Here is a 27,862-nt window from a genome sequence, read left to right as displayed (position 1 = left end):
TATCCAATGCGAATTCCGAATAACCAAACCACAAGCTTTTAACATTAAATGCGATGAACTATTTGGGTAAGTTGGTAATCCAACATTGCGGTGGGGCAAATAGTTTAAGGGTCTCATAAATGTGGTTTTGGCTTGTGAATGCAATACTAGGGAAGTTACTATTAATGTTACGGGTGCCTTATTATACGAAGATATATTAAAGTATTTGAGAAATTAACGGAAATTAAAAGTTCTGCTGTTATGTTCTTTATATCTTAAGTATATCACCAAAACCAAGAAATAAAAAAAATTTTTTATGTATTATTTTAGCCACCACTTAGCCCTGAAGCCTATTTCCTTAATTCCAACCTAAGAAATTGTCATTTGAAGCGTAATAAATTATTTATTATCCATAGCCAACAGCACAACAAGTTAAGAAAGGCGTACAGCGAATTCTGGGAAATCCTGCATAGCTAAATGGGCAAAATGTGTTAACGAACTGCCACGCCCACCGATTCGAGGCACTTTGATTTGTGCGTAGGGCAATTTATTTGCCACAGAAGCCGGCTGCCACGCCCCCAGCAGCCGCCGCCCTCGCCCTTCTTCTGCTCCGGGAGGCACTTTACACTCAAATTGTGTTAATTTGCATATTGGAAACTTTTGCCTAATTGAACATAATGCCACTTAATTAAAGTTAAGACAAGTTTTTGACGGTAAAATGGTTTTGGGCCCGAGGTGGTCGGGGATGTCTTGGCAACTAAAAGTATGGCCAACATTTATGGCAGCTTGTTGTTGAAATTTACGGCAATTAGTTTAATATGAGCAGATTATGAGGGACACAGGACGCAATAAAATCCCTTCGGCAGTGGGAAATTAATTTTTGGGGGCATCCCCAAAATGAGGCGGCACTCGGAAGAGCAGACATATGGAAATCAATTAGCACTTGGAAGTCGGAGGCCTGGCCGTAAATGTTTAATTGCTGTTTGTGTTTGGCTGCCTAATTGTTAGTTGCTTAAATATTTACTAACAATTAGATGGGCTGAAAAGGCAACATGTCAAGGAGAAGGAAATGATTTCAAAGGCGTTTACCATACTTTATTCAATGTTTGTTAAACTAAAATGTAAAATTAGGTGAAGCTTAAGTTATAAAGGTATTTTCCATTAAAAATATAATCAACTAATTATAATTTGTTGTCTATTCTGCAGATTTTTAAAAGTCCTCCACGATCAGCGCGGTTCCAGCTAGGAGAATCTGTTCCGACGTTCCCGTCACAATATCAACATTCAGGTGGCAAAGCAACTTGTCCCGACAGCTTCGAGAATATAAAGGCAATTTGGGGTTGGACTCAGTTTTTTGTGAGGGATACAACGAATTTTTTCCATATTTTGAAGAACCAGCCATCGAATGGGCAGCGTCTTCCTTTATTTTGTAGCTGATGTAAAAGGGGTTCGATTTGTCCATTCCACTCTTGGCGCCATCAATCTACAATGGAAATTAAGATGTAACAATTAAAAAAAATGTTATTTCTTACATAAAAAGATTTAAAAAGTAATATAATGTTATTTCTTAAATAAAAAGACTTAAAAAGTAATATAGTAATTTGGTTAAATATAATAATGGGAGTGCCACAGAAATCGAGTAGCACTGAAATGGCCTGAAATTTTTATTGATTGAACATTTTTTTAACATTATTTGTTATTTTCTTATAAATGTATTTCTTTTACAAATTTTAAACGATTCTTTAATGTTTTTAAACTAATATATTACACATTTGAGTGTTGGTCTAAGTTATAATGATTGCAGAGATTTAAAAACCTTGAATTTTTTTGAAAACTTAAAAAATTGTAGAACTTAAAAATCTTTAAAATTCTAAAAAACAACCAAAATAATTTTTTGAGGAAGCGTTTTTTTTTACCGTTACACTCACATAGCGAGTGCATACTCCACAGTCGATACACACTCCACAGTCGATACACACTTCACAGTCGATACACACTCCACCATTAGATTACTTTACATTTACTCTAATCTACATTAACATTTTTTTATTATTAAATTTTTTGAATCTGTTTTTGATACAAATTACATTTTAAAGTATTTTCAATATGCCAAAGCTTATTACAAATTTTAAATTACTATTACAGTGCAATAAATTGCAGGGCGAAGTCTGGACGTTTTTTGGTATATTTATTAGGATAAAAATGGTGTACGAAGTATTTTTTTATAGACGGTATGCGGTCTCACTTGTACCAGGTCTAATCAGTGTTGCCAACTCTTAGGTTTATAAAAAAGCTAAACTAAAAAAATCTAGAAAAAGCTAAAGTAAAAAAAGATGGTCATAAAAATTAATGGAACTTATAAAAACCCGTGGTGACACAATATTTTTAGAGGACGCGAACAGGACAAAATGATCTCTCATGGATTTCTTCCGATAGTTGTGCTAAACGCGTATGATCACTGATCATGATAAACCAATTCTTGGACGCCACCCCTTCTCGATACGTGATACATAGCTGATGGCATTTAGAACATCTTACATACTGTTCAAGCCCTTAACCTTTTTAAGTTTTTTTGCAGTTGTATTTTCCTTCCTTTAGCCGCCATTTTGACTCTAAATGTCGTTATGTCCAAATTTAAGAGTGTTAATTCTTTATCTTTACTACGTGGTAATGTACATCAGAAGAAACATGAGTGACAATTTAAAAAAGCTAAAGCTAAGAATGTTTTGCTAGGAAAGTAGCTATTTCCCGCTAGCCGCTATTGCCAACTCTAAAGCACTACATCTAGTGTGAAAAAAGCCAAGTAGTCCGCACTGGCTCGCAGCTCTAATGTGCCGGAATGTCAATCAAATAAAAACAAAAAAAAAGCGGCGTGAAAACTGAAAAGAACGGGCAGCCAGAGCAAATTCGCACGTTAATTTCGATGCATTGAACGGAAACGGCGACCCGGAAACAGGAGCCTCAGGATTTCGGACACGGGAGCCATGGAAACGGCCAGGATGGAGACGGCGATGGAGACCCATTTTATGGCCAAAATGGGGAAGGTGAGACACAAAGACAAGAAGCCAGCGAGAAAAAGGGGGAGGGAGGATGCCATCAGACCCCAAAATAAGTAGATATAGGTTTAAGGATCTGGTTTTGGTTTTTTAGCTAATAATCTGGTGATAGTGTGTTCCCAATGGACTGGAAGTTTTCTTGAATCATGTCAAAAACCTCACAGATATGAAAACTGAGCAGATAAATCCGTTCAAAAACTTGATAGAATTTTGAAATAATTAAGTTATAGGATTTTGAAATAATCAAGTTATAAAATTGATACTCTTTTAAAAAAGGCCCTATTAGAGTATATATGGGCAATTCTCTGCTGTTGCACGCGACGTTCGTACGCTTTGCAGGTGAAAAATACTATCTTCCAGTACTTCTTTTCCTTTGGCACTAGGCTCAAATTAAAGGTCTTAATTAGCACTAAAATATGTGCTAGGGGTGACATTGGGACATTTTTCATTTTTAAGATATATAAAAAAAACCAAGACTTTTGCACGCGACACGAATAGAAGTTACTTTTTTGACTTCCTGCCTAACTTTCGATTGTAACGAAACGTGAAGGAATATTTTAATGCAGTTAATTTCAGGGTGTTCCTTGGTCTTTCTTCTTTAAAATGTATTTGGTTTGAATTCAAAATATTGAGTGGTTAATTTTTTATTAGTATCGAAGTGACTGTCACACGCTACATGTCGCACGCGACAGTTTTTTCCGTCATTTTCTTAGGTGGTTTTTCTGCAACCTTAAGCCTAGTACTCAGTACGACGAAAACTGCTAGCTAAGCATAGGAGAAAGCGAGAGGCAAATAGGTAGCTAAAGCCCTTAGCCGGGGACTTTTTCCCACCTCGGTACTCAGTTGAGCTAAGGAAATAGTAAGAAAATACCACTAAAATACTAGATTTAGCGGATGAATTCTGATGAACGCCTTTAGCCGCGGCCCAAAGAATAAAAAATTTGATCTTTGGCTGTGTTTGTGCAGAAGCGGTGTGCCAATAACATATTATAAATAGAATGAAAACCCCAAAAACCAATGGAAAACTGCCTGTAGGAGTTGTAGCAATACATATCCTCATTCCAACAGCAAATTTAAAGCTTGCGACCTAGGTCGGCTAATCATTTTGTAATATTTTAAAATTGGCGCCAGTTAATTTGCTTGCTGAGAGTAAGACCATTCTACATGCATTGCGGATGAACTCCGAAAACTTCGGTCACCCTAAAATATTAATATTTTTCGACTAGTAAAACTCTTAGCCGAACTGAGTACTAGGCTTAAAGCCTAGTTAAGCTAAGAGTTTTACTAGTCGAAAAATATTAATCTTTTAGTGTGACCAAAGTTTTTGGAGTTCATCCGCAATGCATGTAGCACGGTCTTACTCTCAGCCAACAAATCAACTGGCGCCAATTTTAAAATATTACAAAACGTTGAGCCGACCTGGGTCGCAAGCTTTAAATTCGCTATTGGAATGGCAATATGTATTGCAGCAACTCCTACAGGCAGTTTTCCATTGGTTTTTGTGGTTTTCCTTCCATTTATAATATGTTATTGGCACACCGATTATGCACAAACACAGCCAAAGATTAAATTTTTTATTCTTTGGTCCGCGGCTAAAGGCGTTCATCGGAATTCATCCGCTAAATCTAGTATTTTTTTGGTATTTCCTTACTGTTTCCTTAGCTCAACTGAGTACCGAGGTGGAAAAAGTCCCCGGCTAAAGGCGTTAGCTACCTATTTGCCTCTCGCTTACTCCTATGCTTAGCTAGCAGTTTTCGTCGTACTGAGTACTAGGCTTATACGTCAAAAAAACCGTTTAAGAGCCACTTTAAAAAATACTAAAAAAATACCAAAAAATGTCTTTTTTGTCCATATAACCGGTATTACCCTGTAAAATTATCCAAGGATACTCATATTACTTAGCTTAGTTGAGGATCCATCTAACTAGAATCAAATATCAGTGTAAAATCATGTAGAAATATGTTTTTTTCAAGTTTTACGCTTTTTGGCTTGGTTGACATCCCCAGAGAATTGCCCATATGTAGTTTAGTAATTTGAGATAATAATTTTAAGTTTTCTTGAATCAAGTCAAAAACCTAAATCGAATTTTGAAAACATCAAGTTATGGAATGGATACTCTTTTGTCTTGTTTGTATTTAAAAAGATCGTATTAGAGTATATATTTAGTTTAGTAATTGGAGATTGATCCTAATAATATTTAAAATTTCAAATATTGGATTTTCAATGAACATTTTTATCATAAATAAAAATTAGTAGAAAAAAGACTTTCCTCAAATTACAAACCGTTTTAGGTTAGATCAAAGGTTTTCACAAGTTGTTAAAGTTCTCTAAGAGAATATTATAACTTTTTTACTAACCTTCAAAGGAGCCAATTTGAGTACTGTATCTGGGGAATCCCCACCAGAATTCAGTGGCCCGCAAGAACGCAACTCCAGACGTTCGGTGGAGACAGCCAAATTCCGAGACTGCAGCAACTTTAAGCAGGCCAAAAGGTTCTCACAGTTAAAGACGTGGATGAGGTTGATTTCCTCGCCAAATGTCAGATGCAATTGCTCTTTAAATCGCAGCTCTGCAGCCTGGGCTCGAACAATGAGGGCTCTCAGAAAATCGACGGCACTGTTGCTGCCAGGACCACTCCATAGTTTCAGCCAACTCGCAGGGATCTAAGAAATACAATTCATTATTATTAATAGTTACGTTTCGAATATACATATAAGACAGATTTTTTGCCCACCTGCTGTTCGGCCAGGGCTTTCAAAGTACTCCCATCCACGTCCTGCGAGTCCTTGAGCCAGGCATGCATCTGGGATAGAGTTTGGTGAACAATGCCATAAAGATCTGCTCCCAACTTCAGTTCAGCCAGCACGAAAAGTGCCCAGGGCGATTCCCCGGCATCGACCTTTGACTCCTTAAACGTTTGAATTATGGTACAGGACCCAGCTAATTTCCTCCACAGATTTAGCAAGGGCTTAATTTGATGCTCCAGCCTTTGACGATCAGTAAGCTGATCGCTGTCCCTCGACTCTCCTGAATCTTCAGCTGATCCCCGGCCGTAGTGCAATCCCCTCAGCTCCTTGATAACCCTTTTGGCCTGTTCGATTTCCCGTTGCTGTTGCGCCTGATTGGCCAAACCGTACATACTAGGCTCATCCTGTTCGGGGAGCTTTTCCAATGCGCCATAATAGTCCTGCAGTTGACCACTAGTGGGAATGGATAGGGATAATCCCAGCGGTGACCAGCGACTGCTCAAAACATCAGCGGAACAAAATTGATTCAGATAGCTCCTGAGTATCTCCAAGTCCCTCGGGTTATTGATTCTGCCACCAAAAGCTAGGGCTTCACTGAGTCGTTGCAGTAGCAGCCAATCGCATTTTCCAGAATTTAATTGCTGATCCATCCATCGAAGCATTCCCAAAGCCGCCTTGAGATCCGCCTCACCGAATTCATAGTATTTCGACCAACCCTGTGGGATAAATTGACGTCTTTGTTGCAGTACTGCGGTGAGGATAAAGTAAACCAGTCGCATCTTGAGACTTTTCGGTTGGTTCTTGAAGCTCTGATCCTGTTCAGCTGCATAGTTCTGAAGCAGACGCATCACAATCTGCTTGAGTCCTTTCGGCTGTTCATACCGCACCTTCAGGCACTTGTAAATGGCCGACTCGGAGAATCCTTCGGTGGATTCGCACAGCAGCCAGAGACGAAAGTCTTTGGACTTTTGCATTTCATTTAGTTCCCTTTCCATTTGGGTGAGGAACTCGGGCACCAAGTGGACATTCTTCACACACAACCAGTGGCCATCTATAGCAGCCTGTCGCATTTCCCCGAGAACTCTCTTCTCAGCACCCTTTCCAATGGCCATTTCCCTGTACTTTTGATTGGCCCACTTTCTCAACTCGGTTGTGGGATCATTTTCCGCCTGGCTTATCATCAGAATGGGTCGATCGCAACTGCTTTGCTGCAGCAACTGCTCCACAGAAGGCTGAGTGGATGCATCTGGGGAAATTCCCAGAAGATCATTGCTCACTTTTCGCAGTTGGGAGAGCATCAAGTCGGGTCGGAAAATCTGAGCAATAAGTACACGCTGGAAACTGGAGCCCAAGGCAGCTGTAAGTTTATAAGAAAAAGTGTTAAAGCTAATTATATTAACTAGAAAATCTTCTTAACTTACGCAGCACATCATCAGCTTGGGCCTCGATGAATCCTCGCCAAATATAGTCCTTCTCCAATTGAAGTTTTCCCCGCAAATCCGGGAACAACTGCAGCAACATTGCCAACTTTAATTGGGCCTCCTTGGTCATGCAATCGGGCAGTCTTCCCAACTGATTTAGGAGCACACTGCCATCGGAACTGCCCATGAAGTTGTTTACAAACAACTCCCACTCCTTGTGGTTTAATCGATCGGGATATGCCTGATGACAAACCCACAGAGACAATGCTAACTGACTTTCCCTTGAAGTAGCTCTAGCCAAATTTAAGTAAACAGATCTTACTAGCAATTCATAGACCTTGGATTCGTCTCGCTGATTCTTGGAGAGGGCGCCCAAAAAGAGTTCTATGTAAACCAAGGCGGATAGTTCATAACCCTGGATGAGACCTGCATAAAAGGCGGAGGCCTTGGAGCAGAGTTCCCTCAAGGAACCGAACTGGGCGAGTAGAGTATCCCTAATTTGGCCACTCTGCTTAAGGGCCTCCTCAATTTGGGCGCTGCTCTGTTTGACCTCATTCAAACTGGCCAACAGTTGCTCATTTCGCAGGATGTCTCCCTCTGATTTTGATAGTTGTTCGAGCAGTTTATCCTGCATATCCATTCGCTGCTTCAGAAGATCTCCCTCCTTTTGCAGCAACTCTATCCTCTGTTGCTCCAACTCTGCGTTTTTAAGGACAATCGCCTTGGACATTAGCTGATCGGCCAAACCAGCGGCAGTAACCGTGAATTTCAGAAGGTTAAGTTGACTTCTCTGCTCTTCGGGTAAATCCAAACGATGCGATTTACTTATCAGCACCAGCTGGAAACTCTCGTGAAGATCCACCAACTTGGAGCCAATGGCCAGTTGTCGCTTGTTGAATCGCACAAAAACATGACCCTGGAGAAGTTGCAGGATCGGAGGACGCAGTTGCTCGCAATCGGTGACCAGCAGAGTCTTTCCGAATCGAACAGCCAGCTCCAGTTGATAGGACAGTCTCTCGTTGCCGTGGGTGGTCAACTCGCAGGCTCTTCCGCTTCCCTTGAGATGGGCCATCAACCAATTGGCTGCCGTTTGTGTGGGGTCCAAGAGCAGTGGAATGGGACAGGCTCCGTACGGTAGAGATAGCATTTCCCTGAGCAGAGCAGCACTCTCGATGATCTGGGCATCTCTGGCCAGTCCCTGACTCTCCCAAATAATTTGCTGCTGCTCCGTGAGAAGTGATCCGCGAAGATCGAAGTTGGAGGGCAGATGAAAGTCCGCCGCCAGACGTTTGAGAGAGGAGCTGTGAGTTTAAGTAATTATTATTATGTAAAATACAATGAAAACTATCTATTCTCACCTCCTTTGTTCTAGGCCCAATCCCGCGTAGTAATTCACAGCCACAGCGATCAATAGAGTCTTTCCATCGAGCGTCTTGTGGGCCCTTTTAAGCTCAGCCAACTGATCACTCCAGGTGACATATTCAGCGCTTAGTTTGCCCACCAGGAGCTCTGCCGCCTGCAAGGTTCCACTGGCCTCCTGGAGTTTTAGCTCCAGCACGGCTGCCTCCTGTGTGTAGGTCTGCAATTTGGCCGACAGCTGCTTGACCCTCTTATCCACATCATCCAATCCACTGGCCAGCTCTTGCATTTCGTCCTCGGCTGCATTGAGGTTCTTCTGCAATTCGTTCTGTTCCCTTTCGAGGGGCTTGATGCTCTGGATCACCCGGGAGTACCGAACACTAGCCTGCACCCAAGCAGCCAAGGGAGCAGCGGCGGCCGAAGCTCGCTTGGCGTTCTTCGACTCATAGGAATCACCTTTGGCCAGAAGTAATCTTTCGACGGCTTCGCAGTTTTCCGGGCTAATTCGGGCCGGATCCAAGGATCTTATGTCCTCCTTGACACCGCGCTTGGCCAAAAATGTTTTCATGCTGTTCCACGAAGTGTCTCGTATGCCCATCAATCGAAGTACGCCCTCTAGAATATCCCTCACTGCCTCTGGAGGAGCTCGCAACGACCTGATTTCGGATAAGGCTTCCGATTTGATTTGACCCACTGCATTGCTAGCTTCTGCCAATATTGGTTCAACCTCTGCCAATTCCTGTTGGATTTCCCTTTGTCGAACCTTCAGCTGTTCGCTGCTCTTTTGCGTTTGCTGCTTCAGTTCCAGCATGCTGGACTTTTGCTCATTGGCGTTTCTCATCGTGGACGAAATCATTTCCAGAGCTTCGTTGGCCAGCTGTCGCTTTTCACCCAACGCCCTTTCCTGATCGGCTGCATTCGACTTTAGGGTATCCACTAGTCCATGAGCAGAGGCCAATTTGTCCACTCCCATTTGCAATTTGCTCAACCGCTGATCGATTTCATTGGCTGCATTGCTGTACATGTGGAAATAGCTGCGGATGAGCTGGTAATATCTCTGGGCGGGCTCATCTGGGGGCAGCTCATCCGATATATCTGCAAAGTGACTGCAAGCGGGCACTTTGGCACGCCCACTTCCCACTGATTCATTTAGCAATTCGATATATTGCTTGGGCAGCATGGCAAGTGATTCCCTGGACTCTCCCCTCACATACAGCAAATCCATCTGGCGATGCAGGGCAGGAAAAGTGTTTAAGTAGTCCTGTACTTTCGCACTACCGGGATCCAGGACTATGATGATGTGGAGATTCTCTCGAGCACCTAGAAGTACATAATAGTTAAATCAGGAAAAATCTTAAAACATATTTACTTACGATTCATAAAGTATGTTCCCATAGATTCCTGGTATCCTTCGAGCTGGGCCGCCTGCTTCAAAGTGCTGGCCACCGTTTCGAGATCATCGCCGAACAGCTCAAGGATCTCGCTTCCTTCGAGCAGGGCCTCAATGGGCTTCAAAATGTCCGGCACATAACTCAGCCAACAATGCTCGATCAGTAGGTAACTCATCTGCTGCTCCAGGGCAGCTGTCTGCATGGCCACTTTAAGGTCGTTGTAGAACTCTGAGAGATCGTAGGAGGATCCGCCCTGCAGAGTTAGCACCTTGGCCTCCTGCAAAGTGGCTGCCGCATATATGGCATCCAGGTGGCGTCCCCCCGATTCGCCCAAAATAAGCATGTGGGCATCGGTTCGTGATAAAACTCTAGTTATCCTAGCAGTGTGGTTTAAAAGTTCCTCTGTAATGGGTGCCGTGATGCTGTAGTTTTCGTTATCTACGGGAAATGAGAGAGTTACGAGTTTATATAATAACAAAAAATGGTTGGGAAAATAATTAAAATGTAGTTTAATAGTTTATTAGGATTTCTAAAAGTATTACTTTTAAATATCACTTAATTTAATCACACATCATTTCTGAATAATATTTTCCATTTTAATACAAGTTATCTTTTCGAAATGTACTATTCTGTAAGACATCATTGAAGTTGACTCCCATGTAAAACTTCCTATTTGGTCTCCTTGTATCTCTATTTTCCTACCTCTACTAAAATACATTTAAATTAGAACCGATGCTTAGACGAAATTCGATGATTCTGTGTACTTTCAGTGGATGACCCCCGAGGAGGAGGCGCGCCAAAAGTTCATCATGCGGGAGCGGGACCGCGAACGGAAACGGATCAAGCGCATGAATCCCGAGTACCGGCAGATGGAACGCGAACGGGATCGGTTTCGCAAGCTGACGCCCAGGCCCAGTGTAGTTATCCCCGATTACCCCAAATTATCATCCATCTCCTCTTGTCTTGAAACTGCGGAATTACCACTGGGCAACTTCAACTGATGCGTGAGCAGAACTCTGACATTAAATCTTTTTATTGGAATAGGGGCATAGTAATTCCTTTTAAACAGGTTTTTATAATATTTACTTTAGGGGTTTTCTGGTATTAAAAGCCGATATTTAATTTAAAATTTTTAAATATAATTTTATTCAATTGATAGATAGATTTCATTTTTTCGATAGATTGATTTTAAAGAGAAATACTTGTAATTATTCTTAAACAAATAACTCTAAAAAGATTCTCGTCTCAACAGCTCTAAAAAAGTATTCAATACTCACTGCAAATGGTCACCTGACGTTGAACTTCCTCCAGCCATTCGTCATGGGTTAGACAATGCAGTTCGCCACGAGACTTTGGAGATTTAGGCACGAAAAATACTTTCTGAAAGGGTAGAGCTCATTAGCTTAGCTTTCATTTAGGAAATCGAAAACAGAACCTACCTCCTTGCCGTAATATTTGCGCATCGTTTGCTTGAGTATTGCCTCGAATTGCTGGACATGCTCTTCGCTAATCAATCTATCGCGGAACATGCCCAAAAGTTCGCAGTAGAGAGCCTATAAAAGGACAAATTTTCAATCTTATTAGCCATGAAGTGAGAGAAAATAGTTTAGTTTAAGACAAGGTAGTATAGGAGTAACATATTTATAAAAAATATTTAAAAAAGGGATTTGGATTTCATCCGATATCGTATTTTAAATTCCAAAGAATATGATTTATGTATATTTTAAATGGTTTGTTTACTCTCTTTAATTACAACTTTCTGTAAAGTAATCATAATTTTGTCAGTTAGTTTTGTGAAGACGGATCACCATTTTTTTCTCACTACAACCATACCTCATTAAAATCACTGGCGGGATAAAAGACGAGGGAGTCCAAGAGCTTCATGATGCATTTGGGACTGAACTGGTAGTGCGCCTGCCTGCCTCCCGCGGTGGTAAAAGTCGCCTGCAGCTAAAAGAGGGCAAAGTCAATTAGCAGGTGGTGCGCTGATGAATTCCCAAATGGGAGGTGGAGGTGAGGATACCAACCTTCTCGAAGCACTCCATCAGGCTCTCGCTGACGTGCTGCAAATTGACCCCTGACCCTCCCCGATTCGCCGAACCCCTGAAGTGCTCTTCCAAAAGAGGTTCCAATCGCCGCTGGATGATTTCTAGCATATCCTGTTTCGTGGGTCGCGAAACTCGCACAAACTGATTGATGGCAAAGTAGCGCGGTGCGATATTGCCGGGATTTCCGCTAATGGAGGCGCATATCTGCAGCCCGCTTACCCCAATCCATTCGAGATTCTCGGCGTAAAAGCCTGCCCGTTGAGCCAGTTGGAGTAGGAGTTCCACCACTTCGCAAGCTCCCCAAGAATCCTGCTGGCAGAGGTCCAAGTTCTTCATGAACAGCACTAATCTCGCCTGTTTCGGTCGGTACTCTCTGCCCTTGATTCCACTCACAGTGACGCAGTGCGTCCTTAAAGTGTGCAGAATATAACTGGGCGTTAGTTGGGTCGAGCAGTTTATGGTAGCCAACTGATAGCCCGAATTTTCCAGCACTGCTCTTTGGAGTAACAGGGTTTTTCCCGATCCACTTGGACCTATTAGCATAAATGGCGGGATTCGATTACCCTGAGCATTTAGCAATACTTCTAGTGTGTCCATATACGATTTCATGTAAGATGTAATTATTAATGAAGAGCCCTTCTCAGGTAATTCCATTGCATCCACTGGATATTGCTCTAAGGAATTTCTGCGGCTATCATAATAAGTCAGTTCGGCGTAGTTAGGATTGGCTATATAAAGATTAGCACGTTTTAGGATCAGTTGGGCGAACTCCCGTTGCCTATCGTTGGGTATATAACCAAAAAGAGCTCTAAGGGTTGCTGCTCCATATTCCTCTAGAAATTGTGAGCCATGTAGTTGTAACAGCAGGGATCGAACGAGGTGTGCACGGTTTATACCGGGTAAATTACTGTTAAAATATAAAAAAGTATTTAACATATTTAGTTGATTAAAGGAGATAATTTCGAACTTTAGGACATTCACCTCAATAAATGTTGGCTTTCCACCCAATCCACAGCATATTGAAAGTTATCGTCCACGTAATTCTGCAAAAGATCGCCATAGGGCTCCTTCGACAGCTCATGCTTAAGTATCTCCTCAGCGGGATAGTAGTCATAGCTAATTAAGAATATTAAGGATGAAAGTTTTTGATAGTTTTTAAAAATAACTGAACCCACCTCATGTTGACAATACCCATTCTGGAAATTGTGGCCGGCGAAGCATGCCTCACATCGTCTGTTTCGAAGATAAAGTTGACATTGTTCCCGAATTCAATTCTCCAGCCCGAAGGCAAAGTCAAGAGCCTGCAAGGAAGAATTTTTTATGATAAGAATGTTGTAGAGCTCAGAATGCCTGGTTTCAAGACAAGTTGGGAGGAGAACACACTACCGTTTAAGACCACGTTTAGCCACACAAGAACACTGCCCGAGATTCAGATTCAGATTCAAATTCAGATCGAGACACGACCCCTTCTGCTGACTGCCGTTTGCCAACCAACCACTCTCTCTGTAATTTCAGCTGATGACCCCCGAGGAGGAGGCGCGCCACAAGTTCATCATGCGGGAGCGGGATCGCGAGAGGAAGCGGATCAAGCGCCTCAATCCCGAGTACCGGCGAATGGAGCGCGAGCGCGATCGATTCCGCAAGAAGGCACGACGTGCTAACGTAGCATTTTTCCAATATTCTATATTATCTATATTACATAATCCCACACTCGAACAATCGCACACTCGAATCACACGACACATACATGGCTTGAGATTAGGGGGTAGGGGCTTAGAAGATCCCGGGACCGTTGACACTTATTTAACCCTCCGAACCAGACAAACTCCCACAGTTTCTGTGGTTCGCAACACTGTGCTTTAATACGATTTCCCCCCATTTTTTTCCCCCTCTCCGATTGCAGTTGACCCCCGAGGAGGAGCTGCGACTGAAGATGATCCAAAGGGAGCGGGATCGGGAGAGGAAGCGCATCAAGCGAATGAATCCGGAGTACAGGAGACTGGAGCAGGAACGTGATAGGGACAGAAAGAAGGCGCGACGAGCCAACGAGGCCTTCAGGCAGCTGGAGAAGCTGAGGGATAAGATCCGAAAGGATCGCAAAAAAGGTTTACTGGTCACGGATCCCACGCAGTTGCCGCCGGAGTTCGCAGCCATGATACCGCCAGTGCCTGTGGTGAAGCCCGAGGTGGGTGTGCCACCAGCCCAACCGCAAAGTCAGCAGCAGGCCACGCCACTGCTGCAGCAGCAACAGCAGCAGCAGTTGCAGCAACATCAGCAGGTGGCGCAGCAGCAGCAGCAGCAGCATCAGCAACCTCCGCCCACGCACCTGCAGGAACAGCAGTTGAGTCACCAGCTGGCGCATCAGCGGAACCGCATGATGTCCAGCCAACTCACCCAACTGGCCACGCCCCCCGCCCATGCATCGCACCTGCAGCAGCTGAACAAGTTGCAGCAACTCTACCCGCCACGGAGTTTCGGCCATCCCGCCCTGCCAATTGCCGGAGTGACGCTGATGCCGCAGCTCTGCCACCCCATCCTGCATCAGAACCTCAGTGCCACTCTGTACGCGGGTCCACCGAATGGCATCAAGCAGGAGTACGGTCAGGATATCTCCGCCTCGGCAATGGCGGCAGCTCAGGCGGCGGCATTGGCATCGCTGAGAAATCCCCAGCATCAGCAAGATGACGCCGAAATGGTCATAAACCTCGAGCCGGAAATCGTACTCCAAACCGGACCCGATGTGAATCCCGCCCAGCCCCCGCCGCAGCAGCAGCATCATTTTAGCGCCCACCAGCAGCAACAGCAACAGCAGCAGCAACATCATCTCCAGCAGCAGCAGCAGCAGCAGCATTGCAACATGTTCCAGCATATGGCTCCCCAGGCGCACATGCAACACATGCGATCCCTGCCACCTCCGCCGCCGCCCGCTTCGCTGACCTTGCCACCGCTGCCGCCCCCGCCACCTGCAACGCACCAGCAGCAACAGCAACCAGCGCCGCCGCAGCAATTGCAACACGCTCCGCAGTGAGATATTCTCGCCAGTAGTCCTAAGCTCAACTCTCTAGCCAGCTAAACGCATCCGAAAGTTTGAGGGCACACACGCCTGGAGTTGTGATCTAAAAAGTTTCATATGTGATTTTAAAATCCCTAATAGCTCGAGCACAAAAAGATTGGTGAATTCACAGTTTTCAAAGTATTCATGATTAGAAGTGTATGTTTGTTAAAAATATTTTAGAAAACATTTCTCTTTTTTTTTAGAGCATTATGTACTTTTTAAAGTTTTCCTTGTAATTTTTTTAAACTTCACTATATTAATAATATAATATTATTAATTCACTTCTATCTCAGCTCAAATTTAAGAGATCTGTACATAAAATTCTTTAAAATTTAAATGAATGTGTTCAAAAGAACTGATTCCCCTGATGCCCAATATAATTTAAATCACAATTAAACATTAACCAATTCACAGTCTTTAAAATTTCATGATTAAAAGAATATGTTTGTTAAAAATATTTTCAAAAACATTTATCTTTTTTTTTTGAGAGCAATATATTCTGTTCAAAGTTTTCCTTGTTATTTTTAAAATTTTTTTTATATTATTAATTTATTTTCTCATCTCAAATTTAAGAGATCTGTACATAAAATATTATTTCATTACATAGAATTCTTAAAATTTTGAATGAACGTGTTCAAAAGAACTGATTCCCGATATTCTCGATATCATTCAAATCACAATTTACCATTTTTCTACCAATAACCATCGAGTAGTATCAGCCTCAAGAAACAACTTAATTTTTGAATGAAACACACGTTGTGATAAAATGCACCTTAAGCTTAAATGATCATTGAAGGTGGGAAAACTTATGCTGATCGTTCTTTTCTTTAATCTCTATAATATAAAATATTTTGTTATATGAAAATCCTGTTAACCTTAAGTTGTACAAGTTCGTATTGATTGCAATCAATCGCATAAAGCTTTCCCAACTATCCTGTGGTAGTCACAACTCCCTAGGATGTGTGCCAGTATCTCATACGCACACACTCGCACTGAAACACACCCATGTTCATTTTTATGTATGTAAGTAGACGCCATTTGAAAAATGCCGATACGTATTATGTTGCGTTACGCAATCCGGATTACATTAGTTTAGTGGGCTTCCCCGTCATAATTTGTTTATGTCGTTTAAATCATCGTTTAAAGCATTTCTCTGTTTTTTAGGTCTGTACGTATTTTGTTTAGTCGCTAAGTGATAATACAATATTTTCAAGTTTAGGATGATACGATCTACAATACGATAAAACGATAACTGTATACCTATATGATATAATGATATAGTATGGCCAGCCGCGAAATAATTATTACGAATTTATGCGCAAAACAAACGAGCGAAATATAAGCAGCAAACGAAAATTGCTAAATGTGAAATGGATGTGTATATAAGGGGGTTTACTGGTATTTTGTCATACTTAAATATAGTAGGTATTAGAAAATTAATTTAAATAGAAAACTGATAAGATAGAAAATCAACTTTAAGTTGCACTCACTTGTTATCGTCTAGAACCGAGTTGAGTGCCTCTATCCACTCCGGATCGATGCTGCCGTCGCAAATGATCCACGAATGGACCTGGGATGGCTCCTGATTGACTGCCACCGCAGTGTGGGTGAGTACTCCATCCTGCCACTGACGAGTATCGGCATCCAGGCGTCCCAGCAATTGGACCCGACTCATAGACTTGGGACTGATGGTGTGCACTTTCAGTTGGGAGCCACTCAGAGCCTGTTTAAGGAGCGCCATGATGGTGGACTTTCCACATCCCGGTGGTCCCACCAGCACCACTCCCATCCGCTTTTGAAGCTGCTCGTGCAGCTGCAAAGCCTTTTCAATTTGCCTCTCGCTCCGACAGAGTCCCAGTTGCGCAAAAGCGGCGGATAGAGATTGATGGAGCTGAGTTTCTGGCGCCGGCGAGCTGTCAATCTCCGGGAAAACATTCCGAAGCAGCATCTCAAATCGACCGACATCATGAGGGGCCAGCTTGGACATGGTGGATGAACGCAAACAGCGAACCACCACCGACATCTCCTCGTTGGCGGTGGACTGTGTGTTTTTCTCGCCGGTGCCGGTTAATTGCCCCCTCAAACCCTCGCCGCACACCAGCAGCACTGTCTTCAGTTCCCGGAGTCCCCAGTCGTAGTGCCGCTGGGCAGAGAGCATCTTGCCGCACAAATCGAACAGCTCCACGATGCGGCAGGCGATGGAGGCGGCCTCGGAAAAGCCCTCAACGAAGAGCATAACCCGGGCGATTTCCCCCGGCTCCGGCTGCTGCATCACAATGGGGCGGAATAGAGCCTGGATGTTGCCGGGCAGCTTTTGGCGACCACCGTACTCAGCTCCGGCCGGATTCAGGGTAACAAAGATGCCGCAGTGTTGGTTGAGTTGGACCTAAGGGAGGAAAAGGGGTATTGTTAATTAGGTATGGTCTTGAGAAAATAATAAACCCAATTTTAAAATATAATAGAAAATAATTAGTTAAAGATTTATATACCCTTGCAGAGGGTATTATGATTTCAGTCGGAAGTTTGCAACGCAAAAATAAATTTGAAAAAATGACATCTTCGGTGTTTTTTTACATATCACCTTCTTCTCTTGGGAATGTAATTTTTTTAACATTTCTGAATTTCGAATTAAACAACAATATCGTATAGCTGCCATAGGAGCAATCGGAAAATTAATGTGAAATATTAGGAAATTTAACATTTTTCCGATGTGTAAATAATAGGAATGATCGCAAGGGTCGAAGCCGAAGCTAGCTTTTTTATACTGTTAAATGTAATAAGAATTTAAGATTTTTTTCTTGACCCCTATAAGGTACCCATTCCAAACGTAATCCAATTCAACCAATCATTCCATAATTCCTTTCACACCAATTTCAACTTCGACCCGCCTAATAACTCATCCTGCTCACCTGTCTCTCGCTAATCTGGACGCTGTTGGCCCGCTCCTTCAGGGCGCTCTGGATGGGCTGGATCAGCATGGAGATGGACGACAGAGTGGCCTCCTGCAGCCGGTTGAACTCGTCAAAGCAGCCCCACGCCCCGCAGCGGGCCAGGCCAGTGAGGATGAGGCTCATCGATTCGGTGTCCACATTCTGCAAACAATCCATGGCATAATGACGTATAGCAGTGGAATTACAATGCACTGGGCGACAAGAAGAGTGGGCTCTTAAGGGCTATGCAATATTTTTTAAGAGAATAATAGTTTCTGGCCATCTACTAACATTAAAAAGTTTGTTTTAAGAATACATAAAAAAATAACAAGAAAATAAAAAAAGATTACTGAAACAGGTACCATAAGTAAAATTATAAGCAAATCATACTTTAGAATAATCTAAAAAATATTTTAATATTATAGCTTTGGTTGCTTTGTCCTATTAAATGTTTTCCCTCACTTTAAAATATGTTTTAAGTTAATAAGCAAAGTGATTTGTAAGGATTAGATGCATTTAAGTACGAAATTTTTGAAAGTGCACCCTCACCCACCTCGTCGCAATTGAAAACCAACACCAAGCGACCCAACATGGCCCCCAGGGCCTTGACGCACTCCGTCTTGCCGGTGCCAGCCGGGCCAAAGGGATTACCGCCCAGTCCCATGTGCATCGCCTGCGTCAGGATGAGATAACAGCGGTGGGTGAGCCGCGTGTGGACCAGCTTGCTGGCCTGGCCCAGAAACTCGTAGGCGTATTCAAATTCGGCATAAACCATGCGGACGCAAACTTGTCGATTGGCATTAACTCCACCTCCGCCCGATGTTCCGCCCGCTTTCCCCAGGTAATATCTGAGTTGACACAGCCAGTGCCAATCGCTAGTGTGCACGACATTGTGTTTCTGGAGCTGCTCCACCACACCGGAGTAGTGCACCAAATCCAGCAGAAGGGCCCTTAGTTTGAGGCTGATCAGTGTTCCGTTTTGGGATTTGTGTTTCAGGGCGGCCAAGTGGTTGATTTCATCCTTCAACTGCTGCTGCAGTTTTCCCAGGGACATTCCACCGATGGCCTGCTCCGCCTGGCGGGTGAAGTGGAGGGCTCTGGCTGTGGCCAACACCTGGCTGGCGTACTTCTTGAGGACCTTCTCATCCAGGTTATCGCTTCCTCCGGTGGTGCTGGTGTAGCACTCGTGGATCTGATCGCGCAGTGTATCCTGCACTACTGTCACCAGTTGATTCAGCCAGTGCTGCAAATTATGTGCTTAAATATTTAAATATAATTTAAATTTCGGCCAAGAGACTCACCTCGATGTCGCCCTTCATCTCGATGGACTGGATTAGCTTGAGCTCATCCCCTTCGGCACTGTGCACGGATATAATGCTGTACTGATTGATATCGGAGGATGTGGCTGGAGGATTGGGGGCCACCTGCCGGATGCCGAGACTGTGGCAGCCGGGGAATAGCTTGCGGATGTGCCGCTGGATGACATCCGCATCCTTGCTGGCCTGTCCGAGGAGCTCAAGTAGATCGTCATCTCCCAGGAAGTAGAAGCGGGGAAAGGAGTTGCGCTTGTCCTGCGAAAGGGATTATATATCCTGATGGATTGTGCGATTTGCTGGAGTGCGAAAGCCACTCACGGTTATGTAGCTCATCAGGTTCTGCTGGCACCTGGCCAACTGGGTCTCCAGGGCATTCACGATGGTGCTGATGTTGTTAATCTTCGTCAGCGAAGTTACCCGCGGATCCATCTCGATTTCCCGCATCACGAAGCGAAAGTCCTTGTCGATGCGCTTGAACAGCGCCTGCTCCTGTTGTAGGGTTCCAGATCCAAACACGGGCTCCAAGTAAACCCAACTGAAAAATAAGGGATTTTTTAAATTAAATATGTAAAGCCAAAGTTTATGAATGCTAACAAATAAATATTTTTAAATTCAGTAAAAGTTATGATACTGAAAAATATGGTATATAAAAATAAAATTAAATATGTAAGGCCGAAGATTAATATTATCAAATAAATATTTTTTAATTTAGTAAAAGTGATTATACTGAAAAATATGGGGTTTTTAAAATTAAATATGTCAGGTCGTAGTTTAATAATAACAAATACCATTTTAATTTAATTTTTCAGCTCACCGTCTCTGTGAATGATTTAGGCTGCTGAGAAGTGCATCCAACGTATTCAAGCGGCTTTCCCAAAGCTCTGCCTGATCCGAAAAGCTGTCGAAAGCAGCCGAGTTCTTGGCCGATTGCAGCAGGGACTGGTTGTCCCCGATCTTGTTGAGCACCTCCTGGTAGTCCTTGATCAGGGAGACACTCTGGCCCGACGCATCCGTTCTGGTGATCAACTTCAGCTGGGCCGTGACCGACCACTGGTCGAGTTCCACCAGAGCCTGTCTCACGATCTGTTCACTCGAAGCCTGCCTGACTATAGTACCGATCTCTGGGGCAGCCGACTGCAGGACCTCAAAGTCCTGCAGGATATCCTGCAGGAGTATGGAGTGCAGGGGCTTGGTATCCTTGTGATTGAGGAGCTGAAATATTCGAGCCCAATGCCGTTCACTCAACGAATCCGATTGGAGTTGCTGCAGAATTGGCAGAGCCGACTGAAGTCTCTCCACCTGCTGGCGGATTCGCTTGGAGGGCAAATCAATCGAGGCATGAACAGAGCCCTCCCACTTGCCAATAAATTCGTTGAGGACATAGGGACGCCGCCTGTAAATGGCCCACTCCTCCTGGAGAATCGGCTGCAGTTCGGTGAGGAAACTATCGTAGACCTGCCATTGCCTCGATTGCTGCTCCATTTGCTCCTCGATTTCCGTGAAGGGAGTGAGCGTCTCCGCAGGGAATTCCATGTTGAACTTGGAGCACTCCTCCAGGAGGTGCTTCTTCTTCTCCTGCAACTGCTGCCAGTGAAGTCGCCGCTCCTTGAAAACCTCCAGAGTGGAGTGCTCGTTGGCCTCCAGCTCGGCAATGGTGGATTCCCAGCGGAGCAGAAATTTCTCTGCCTCGTTCTTCAGATTTTGCAATTGCGTCTCCGCCTGATTTTTGATCATGTCCACTTGTCGCTGGAGAATCACCGCATGGTTCTCGAGAAGCGGCTGCAACTGTTCCCATTGCTGCAGGATTCCGGAGAGAGCGGTGACTCGCTCCTTGCACCAACCCGCCAGGCAGGCATCCTTTTGCCTCACCGCCTCCAGGGTTTTCTCGATTTGCGGCAACTCGCTCATTATCTTCTCGTACTTCATTCCCGACTGACTGATGCTGCCCTCGTCCATGGGCACGTTTTGTAGGAACTGCAGGGCGCTCTGCAGGAACTCCTGGATCAAACTCACATCCGTCAGGATGGCCGTCCTCAAACTATTCGCCAGCGCCTCCCAGTAGCGTCTGCTGATGTATTCTATATCCGATCTCAGGAGCAGCACATTAATCACTATGCAGTCGATGGACTCCTCGGACTGCTGGAGCTTCGCCAGCTGTTGACTGAAGTGCTTGCAGGCCCGGAAGTTGCGATCCCAGTCGGCGGCCTCGTTCAGATGAATGCCACACAGCTGCTCCACGTCCACGCATCCCAAGGCGATCCAGGGCAACCAGATGGTCTTGAAATCCTCCAGCTTGTCAAACAGCTCAGCTGCCCTCTGGTACAGCGGTCCAAAGTGATGCCGATTCACGGTGACCATGGACTTGAAGAGCTCCTGGCTGTGCTCCGAGAGTCCATGAAAGTTGCAGGGTCTCTCGATGAAGCGTCTCAGCTGACTGAAGTACAAGTCGCGAATCTCCTCCTCCGGCGGACTGTAGATCAGCTCCCTCTGTCGCAAAGTCAGCTTGACATGTATGTCCGGCAGCTTGTTGTTCATGTCGAGCAGCCCAAAGATGTACTGGTATTCCAGCACCTTGTACAACTGGTGGTCCCAGTGCAGCTTGAAGGCATCCAGGTGGGTGTAGCCCTGGCGCTCCAAGGTGGCCACCAGTTCGCGCAGATGGCGCAGCTCGTCCTTCCAGATTTGATTTTGGGTAAACAGATCGGTGGACATGAGTTTCATGACCTGAAAGGGATCGATATGGCTTGGATTATATATTTTGTTTAAGTGATCTTTGTAGACTAACCGTTCTCTTGGCCTGCTCGTGATATCCCACCAGGAGTGTGTTGTCCTTGGAGAGTTTCGAAACGGCCGCCTGCAGGATGTCAACGTATCGCTGGACGGAGGACTCGTCCTGCCAGGCAACCGTTTCGCTCTGCACCAGGCGCTGAAGCTCCAAGGCGTTCTTCAGCATAATGGGCCGCTGGCAGGGAATCATCCGATCCCCGATTGTGTTGTGAAAGGTGGCGATCTGCTGCAGTCGCCGGGCATAGCACATGTACTTGGCTGCGTGGGTGGCGGCGGCTCGGAGTTCCAGGGGCACGCTATAGCCGAGATTCTCAAACTCGCGCACATCCTGGCAGAAGGTCACCAGCTTGGGGTTGAAGGTCACGCGCATCAGTTGGCGACCCTCCTTCTCGAACTTCACCACCGCCTGATCGTCGCGAAGTCTGATGGGAAAATAAAGTTTAAATTTAAAATGCAAATTAAGCATACACCAAAAGAAATGATCTCAAAAAGTAAACTATTAGTACATTAATTGAACGCTATAGTCGAGTACTTCGACTATCAGATACTCGTTACTCAGTCAAAGCTACTGGCTCCATCAGCCATTTCAATGCCTTTCGAAATGTAGAACAAATTTTTCAAATCGTTAAAAAGTTATGAGCAAAAAACTTTTTAATGAGTGGTCCGATTTGAAAAATTTCTTCTACATTTCGAAAGGCATTAATAAACACAACAAAATTGCATAAGATTTTTTTTTAAGATGTGGGCGGCAGGCACATTTAAAATAGGCGTAACGGGTATAAATATTACTACTAGTATATTTTTAAAATTTTTTGACTCACCTCAGCTCGCCACTTTTCACAGCCGTGGAGCACTGACCCGACCAGATCTCAAAGTTTGTCCGCAGCAGGGATTCGGTCTCCTCCTTGATCTCCTGCACTGCCTTGTTGATCTTATCGAAGCCCTCGCGTCCGCTGATCAAATGGCTGACCTTCTCGATCTCCTGGATCTGATGCTGGACCACCTTCAGCCAGCGGCACTCGTTGCAAATGACCGACAAGTGGCCCGTGTCCGGTTCCATGTTGGAGTCCACCATCGCCTTGCGCAAGTCCTGCAGCAGGATGTGCAGCGACTGCAGGAACTGCTCCCTTTCGATGGTCAGCAGTTCCAGAACAGCGGGTCGTTGGATGAGGGTCTCGTATTTCGAGAAGATGAAGATCACCTGACGCGGATTGCTCAGGTGGTTGTGCAACTGACACTTCAAAGCGGCAGCGATTCGCTCGTCGATTGGCTGAAGGACCTGCTCAAAGTGCTGCAGAGCCTTGTGCCACTTTGACTGGCCCAGCGAGGATGTGTCAAAGATGTTGAAATCTAAGAAATGTTTATAATATTTACAATTTAACTATACTTTTTCCGCAGACTCACCCGTGAAAGGAGCCTGCTCCTGGAACATCTCCTGCAGTTCGGCGTCATCGAGCAAGGTGGCAATCTGTTTGTACAGCTGCTTGATGCTTCGGATCTCACTGAGCCGCTCCTTGAATTGCTGTCCTCTTTTCGCCGCATGGGGATCCCCCAGCCATGGGTGCTTCACGTAGTTGGGCCAGAAGAGACGAGTGAGGGAGTCGCAGAGCTGGATCCACGCGTCCACCGTGTCGATGCTCTGACCCATCAGATTGTTGACGTGGCTGGAGTTCAGACTCCAGATGTCCTCAGCCAGCAGTTGGGTCAAGCAGACCTCCAGCAGCCGCTTTCCAATGATGTCCAGGAGGTCCGTCATCCGTTGCTGAGGATAATTGTAGGGTAGCCTCCACAATTCGTCCAGATTGTTGTGGGCATGGTCGAGGAACTCCTCAATAGTTCCACTCGGATTGGCTCCGTCGATGGTACTGAAATGGCATATTTAATTGAATTCGTTGGGAACACTTTTATCACCTTTTACCTGATTTGTTTTTCGATATTTTCCAAAACACCAATAAACACCTGCGCTGCTTCTCGGTCTAAACGGGAGCTGGACTTTTGGCCCAGTTTCTGTTTCCAATATTTGATCTCATCTCGCAGACTTGTTATGCCTGTTAAATAAAAAAAATTCAATAAAAAACAAGAAAGGAAGCTAGCTTCGGCCAGCCGAAGCTTATATACCCTTGCAGATCATTCCTATTAATTAACAAATCGCAAAAATGTTCAATTTTCTAATATTTCTCATTAATTTTCCGCTCGTTCCTATGGCAGCTATATGATATAGTCGTCCGATTTTGATCAAATTAAAATTAAAATTTGGAAATATTTAAAAAGAGTCATATCCTAGAGTAGAAGATAATACAATAAAAACCAAAGAAGCTAGAATTTATTTCCTATTACTTTTCCATTAATTTTCCGATCGTTCCTATGGCAGCTATATGATATAGTCGTCCGATTTTGATTAAATTAAAATTGAAATTCGGAAATATTTAAAAAGAGTCATATCCTAGAGTAGAAGATAGTACAATAAAAACCAAAGAAGCTAGAATTTATTTCCTATTACTTTTCCATTAATTTTCCGATCGTTCCTATGGCAGCTATATGATATAGTAGTCCGATTTTTTAAATAATTAATTCGAAATTCAGAAATAATTAAAAAATAACATCCCCAAAAGTAGAAGGTAATATTTCAAAAAACACCGAAGCTAGAATTTTTTAAAGTTTTTTTTTTCCGATTGTTCCTATGGGAGCTATAAGATATAGTTGTCCGATCCGGTCGACTCCGACATATATACTACCTGCAATAGAAAGAAGACATTTGGGAAAGTTTTATCCCGATAGCTCAAAAACTGAGAGACTAGTTTGCGTAGAAACAGACAGACGGACAGACGGACAGACGGACAGACGGTCAGACGGACAGACGGACAGACGGACAGACGGACATGGCTAGATCGACTCGTCTTGTGATGCTGATCAAAAATATATATACTTTATGGGGTCGGAAACGTCTCCTTCACTGCGTTGCAAACTTCTGACTGAAATCATAATACCCTCTGCAAGGGTATAATAACATCCCCAAAAGTAGAAGGTAATATTTCAAAAAACACCGAAGCTAGAATTTTTTAAAGTTTTTTTTTTCCGATTGTTCCTATGGGAGCTATAATATATAGTTGTCCGATCCGGTCGACTCCGACATATATACTACCTGCAATAGAAAGAAGACTTTTGGGAAAGTTTTATCCCGATAGCTCAAAAACTGAGAGACTAGTTTGCGTAGAAACAGACAGACGGACAGACGGACAGACGGACAGACGGACAGACGGTCAGACGGACAGACGGACAGACGGACAGACGGACATGGCTAGATCGACTCGTCTTGTGATGCTGATCAAAAATATATATACTTTATGGGGTCGGAAACGTCTCCTTCACTGCGTTGCAAACTTCTGACTGAAATCATAATACCCTCTGCAAGGGTATAATAACATAAAAAGTTTATTTAGTGTGTAAATGAAACTTCTTTGAGATATTTTATTGATTTTAAATTATTTAATAATTTAAATGTTACTCAAACTCACCGCTCTGAGGCAATCCCAAGCTGGATCCCAAGTTCTGGTGCAAGTTTTCCAGAATTCCACTCAACTCGGGTCCATATTCGTTGCGCTGAAAATAAACAGATATTAGAAAGTAGAGCAGAGGTTAGATTACCCATAAACCTATAGGAAAAAACAAATTGGATGGCAAAGTATAATTGACAAAATGAAATTGCAGACTGGATTGAATTATGCGCAAATGCGATTAAGAGTATGGAGAGTGCGACAGCGAGCATGGCAAGTTAAGCCGAGTCAGGGAATTAGTCAGGTGGAATATTACACTAGACTGCACTACACAGCACTACACTACACTGGACTACAGACTTACCCGGGCCGAGTTGGCAGAGGGCGAGAAGACCCGAGAAACGGAATTGTAAATCGACTTGACCAGGCCACCTTCCAGGGTTAAAATGCCCAGCAGGGGCTCACTACTTCTATCCTCCCGGTGTTGTTGCCCCACCTGCGGCACCTTGTAGAAAAGCAGGCAGAGCTCCTCATTCGGTATACGATGGTGGAATCGGATTTTGCCATCGGATTTACTGTGCACCGCCGAGATGACCGTGTGCTCCTCCTGTTCCAGAAACTCCAGAATCATGGCCGTTTGTTCGTCCAGTTCCGAACCCGGCAAGCGGGCGGAAAAGTATTCCACTGAAGGATGGCGATGTTATTTATGTCACTGCGAATGGATTAAACATTCCGATACTTACCGGAGGTATTAATTATAAACTTAGTGCGCTGGGTCATCTTGATTTAGATTTTTCGCATCCAACGCCCGGGTTAACTTTCCGTTTTCACCGAAAACTCTTTCACTTTTCCCAAAACCAAACTATTTGTTGTCCTTTCCGGTTGCCATAGGCAACTCGAACAATATTGCCCCGAAGTGGTGGTTCACACACAGAAATTTAGGATCAGACAATCTGATGGTATATTTCTATAATATAAAAAGTAATGTAATATCTTGAAAATTAAATTAATTAATGTTGATTTTATTTTAACAATAACAATAACGTTACTCTTTAACGTAAACTTTTTGTATAGACTATCCTTAATTAAACCTTTCGTATAGTTAAATTATTATTTTATTATTATTGTTATCTACTATTTTTTTAATAATGTCTTTTTATTTAGGATTTTCCCCAGTGTACTAGCTGCTGTTACTAAGGAGGTGGTGGGTTGTTCGTATTTTTTTCTCTTTGCACCTGTTGTTTGCCTTTGGGCATATGACACGTGTTGTAGTTGCCATGGCTCGTAGGTGGAGTGAGGTTGGTAGGTGGCTGGGTGGTTTTTGTTTGTCCCTGTCTAGTTTTCATGCATCCCCTGGCATTACCTCAATCCACTCTGGACGCCTGCTAATGAAACGAAGCACTCGACTGGGCGGCTGCACTAAAAATGCCTCGGCAGGTTTATATCATTTGAATGCCCATTAATTGAATTGTGCGGGCGTGCTCAAATGCCATTTTCCAGGCAGCTGGGACGAACACGGGAAAGGACTCTGGTCAGGACATGACCAGATTCGACAGAAGCCAGTTTTATGACTTTTCCAAAGCTGTAACAACTCAATCTTGGGGGACAGCAGGTGATGTGTCCAGTTTGGGGCGAGAATATGACTTATCAGGAGTCCATCGAAATTATTTTATTACTGAATTTTCCAAATTTTGGATAGAGATCCGTGCTTTTAAAATAAATAAATGTATTTTATCATTTTTTAATATGTTTAAAACTATATCGATTATTTTTTAAATCCTTCTTATTAAACCTATTTTTTTTCTGGTAATCCGAATATATTTATTAAATATTCTATTGTCAGCCATTTATTTTCTATATCCCCTCTTGCTACTTGGGCCAAAGTTCTCTTGAGTCTAATCGCATTTTCCATGAGCTTAGGGATCCAAGTTGCGCCTAAAGTTTCGGCATTGGTGCAAAACTTAGTTAGGGCAACTAACTCCGTAAACTATGAGTTAGGCTACCGCATATCCCAGGCGGAGGAAGGCTCAGCCTACAAAGGACCAAGAGGAAACTCCACGCAAATTTAATAACCGATGCAGGCTGGGTGGTCTGGGTGATTCGCAGGATGGGTGGTGGTCCCCAGGAAAAGCCAAGCATCAAGCGCTTAAGCTGTCTGCATGTGTTTGATACAGCAAACGCCGAAATGTTTGCCTTCTACTTCCTTTCAGCCATCCCGTTCACTTTTTCCCTCTCTCTTTTGTTTGGAATCAAACAAAGTTTCATGACCAAAAAACGGG

At 43.8% G+C, this 27,862-nt stretch overlaps 2 protein-coding genes and 1 long non-coding RNA gene across 8 annotated transcripts in view; 2 read left to right on the top strand and 1 right to left on the bottom strand.

Annotated features, from left to right (window-relative positions):
• The window catches only part of LOC138912017 (uncharacterized), a 118,135-nt gene extending 116,812 nt beyond the window's left edge, over window positions 1-1,323 (top strand). The window contains exon 4 of one of the 2 annotated variants that reach the window (XR_011417650.1): window positions 1,186-1,323. This is a non-coding gene — a long non-coding RNA (uncharacterized lncRNA). The remainder of the gene's footprint in view (window positions 1-1,185) is intronic. The other variant, XR_011417651.1, reaches the window with a different exon arrangement.
• Window positions 1,121-26,413, bottom strand: btv (dynein cytoplasmic heavy chain beethoven). Its single transcript, XM_017156766.3, has 25 exons — window positions 26,327-26,413; window positions 25,948-26,267; window positions 25,605-25,689; window positions 24,008-24,137; window positions 23,494-23,954; window positions 22,911-23,439; window positions 22,088-22,511; window positions 20,117-22,026; window positions 19,621-19,837; window positions 19,288-19,557; window positions 18,540-19,229; window positions 17,966-18,148; window positions 16,547-17,442; window positions 13,177-13,302; window positions 12,983-13,117; window positions 11,981-12,908; window positions 11,787-11,903; window positions 11,393-11,506; window positions 11,231-11,333; window positions 9,936-10,391; window positions 8,562-9,882; window positions 7,204-8,504; window positions 5,770-7,139; window positions 5,393-5,698; window positions 1,121-1,462 (listed from the first exon to the last, which is right to left on the bottom strand). The coding sequence occupies exons 1-25, from the start codon at window positions 26,361-26,363 to the stop codon at window positions 1,190-1,192; spliced, it is 12,702 nt and encodes a 4,233-aa protein (XP_017012255.3). The 5' UTR covers window positions 26,364-26,413; the 3' UTR covers window positions 1,121-1,189.
• On the top strand, window positions 2,799-16,427 carry LOC108067644 (putative uncharacterized protein DDB_G0268364). 5 transcript variants are annotated; one of them, XM_017156768.2, is made up of 4 exons: window positions 2,799-3,023; window positions 10,724-10,870; window positions 13,517-13,648; window positions 13,905-16,427. In XM_017156768.2, exons 1-4 carry the CDS (start codon window positions 2,964-2,966, stop codon window positions 15,027-15,029), a joined length of 1,464 nt encoding a protein of 487 aa, XP_017012257.2. In that variant the 5' UTR covers window positions 2,799-2,963; the 3' UTR covers window positions 15,030-16,427. The 5 variants fall into 5 exon arrangements, with proteins under 5 accessions (XP_017012257.2, XP_017012256.2, XP_017012258.2 ...); XM_017156767.2 differs by having other exon boundaries at window positions 13,517-13,663; XM_017156769.2 differs by lacking the exon at window positions 13,517-13,648.
• Window positions 26,414-27,862: the final 1,449 nt, after the last annotated feature.

Source organism: Drosophila takahashii, chromosome 2L (assembly GCF_030179915.1).
Source record: "Drosophila takahashii strain IR98-3 E-12201 chromosome 2L, DtakHiC1v2, whole genome shotgun sequence".
Lineage (NCBI taxonomy): Eukaryota > Metazoa > Arthropoda > Insecta > Diptera > Drosophilidae > Drosophila > Drosophila takahashii.
Note: the sequence above shows the minus strand (reverse complement) of the source record. Positions and strands in the feature narration are given on the sequence as shown.

Bases quoted from the DNA above. Each gene is read 5' to 3' on its own strand.
- btv (XM_017156766.3), bottom strand. From the start codon at position 26,363: ATGACCCAGCGCACTAAGTTTATAATTAATACCTCCG. The intron at 12,909-12,982 runs GTGAATGTCCTA...ATATTTTAACAG, and splicing joins GAAAGCCAACATTTATTGAG to TAATTTACCCGGTATAAACC. The intron at 5,699-5,769 runs GTGGGCAAAAAA...TGTATTTCTTAG, and splicing joins AAGCCCTGGCCGAACAGCAG to ATCCCTGCGAGTTGGCTGAA.
- LOC108067644 (XM_017156767.2), top strand. From the start codon at position 2,964: ATGGAAACGGCCAGGATGGAGACGGCGATGGAGACCCATTTTATGGCC. The intron at 10,871-13,516 runs GTAGTTATCCCC...CTGTAATTTCAG, and splicing joins AGCTGACGCCCAGGCCCAGT to CTGATGACCCCCGAGGAGGA. The intron at 13,664-13,904 runs GTAGCATTTTTC...CTCCGATTGCAG, and splicing joins AGAAGGCACGACGTGCTAAC to TTGACCCCCGAGGAGGAGCT.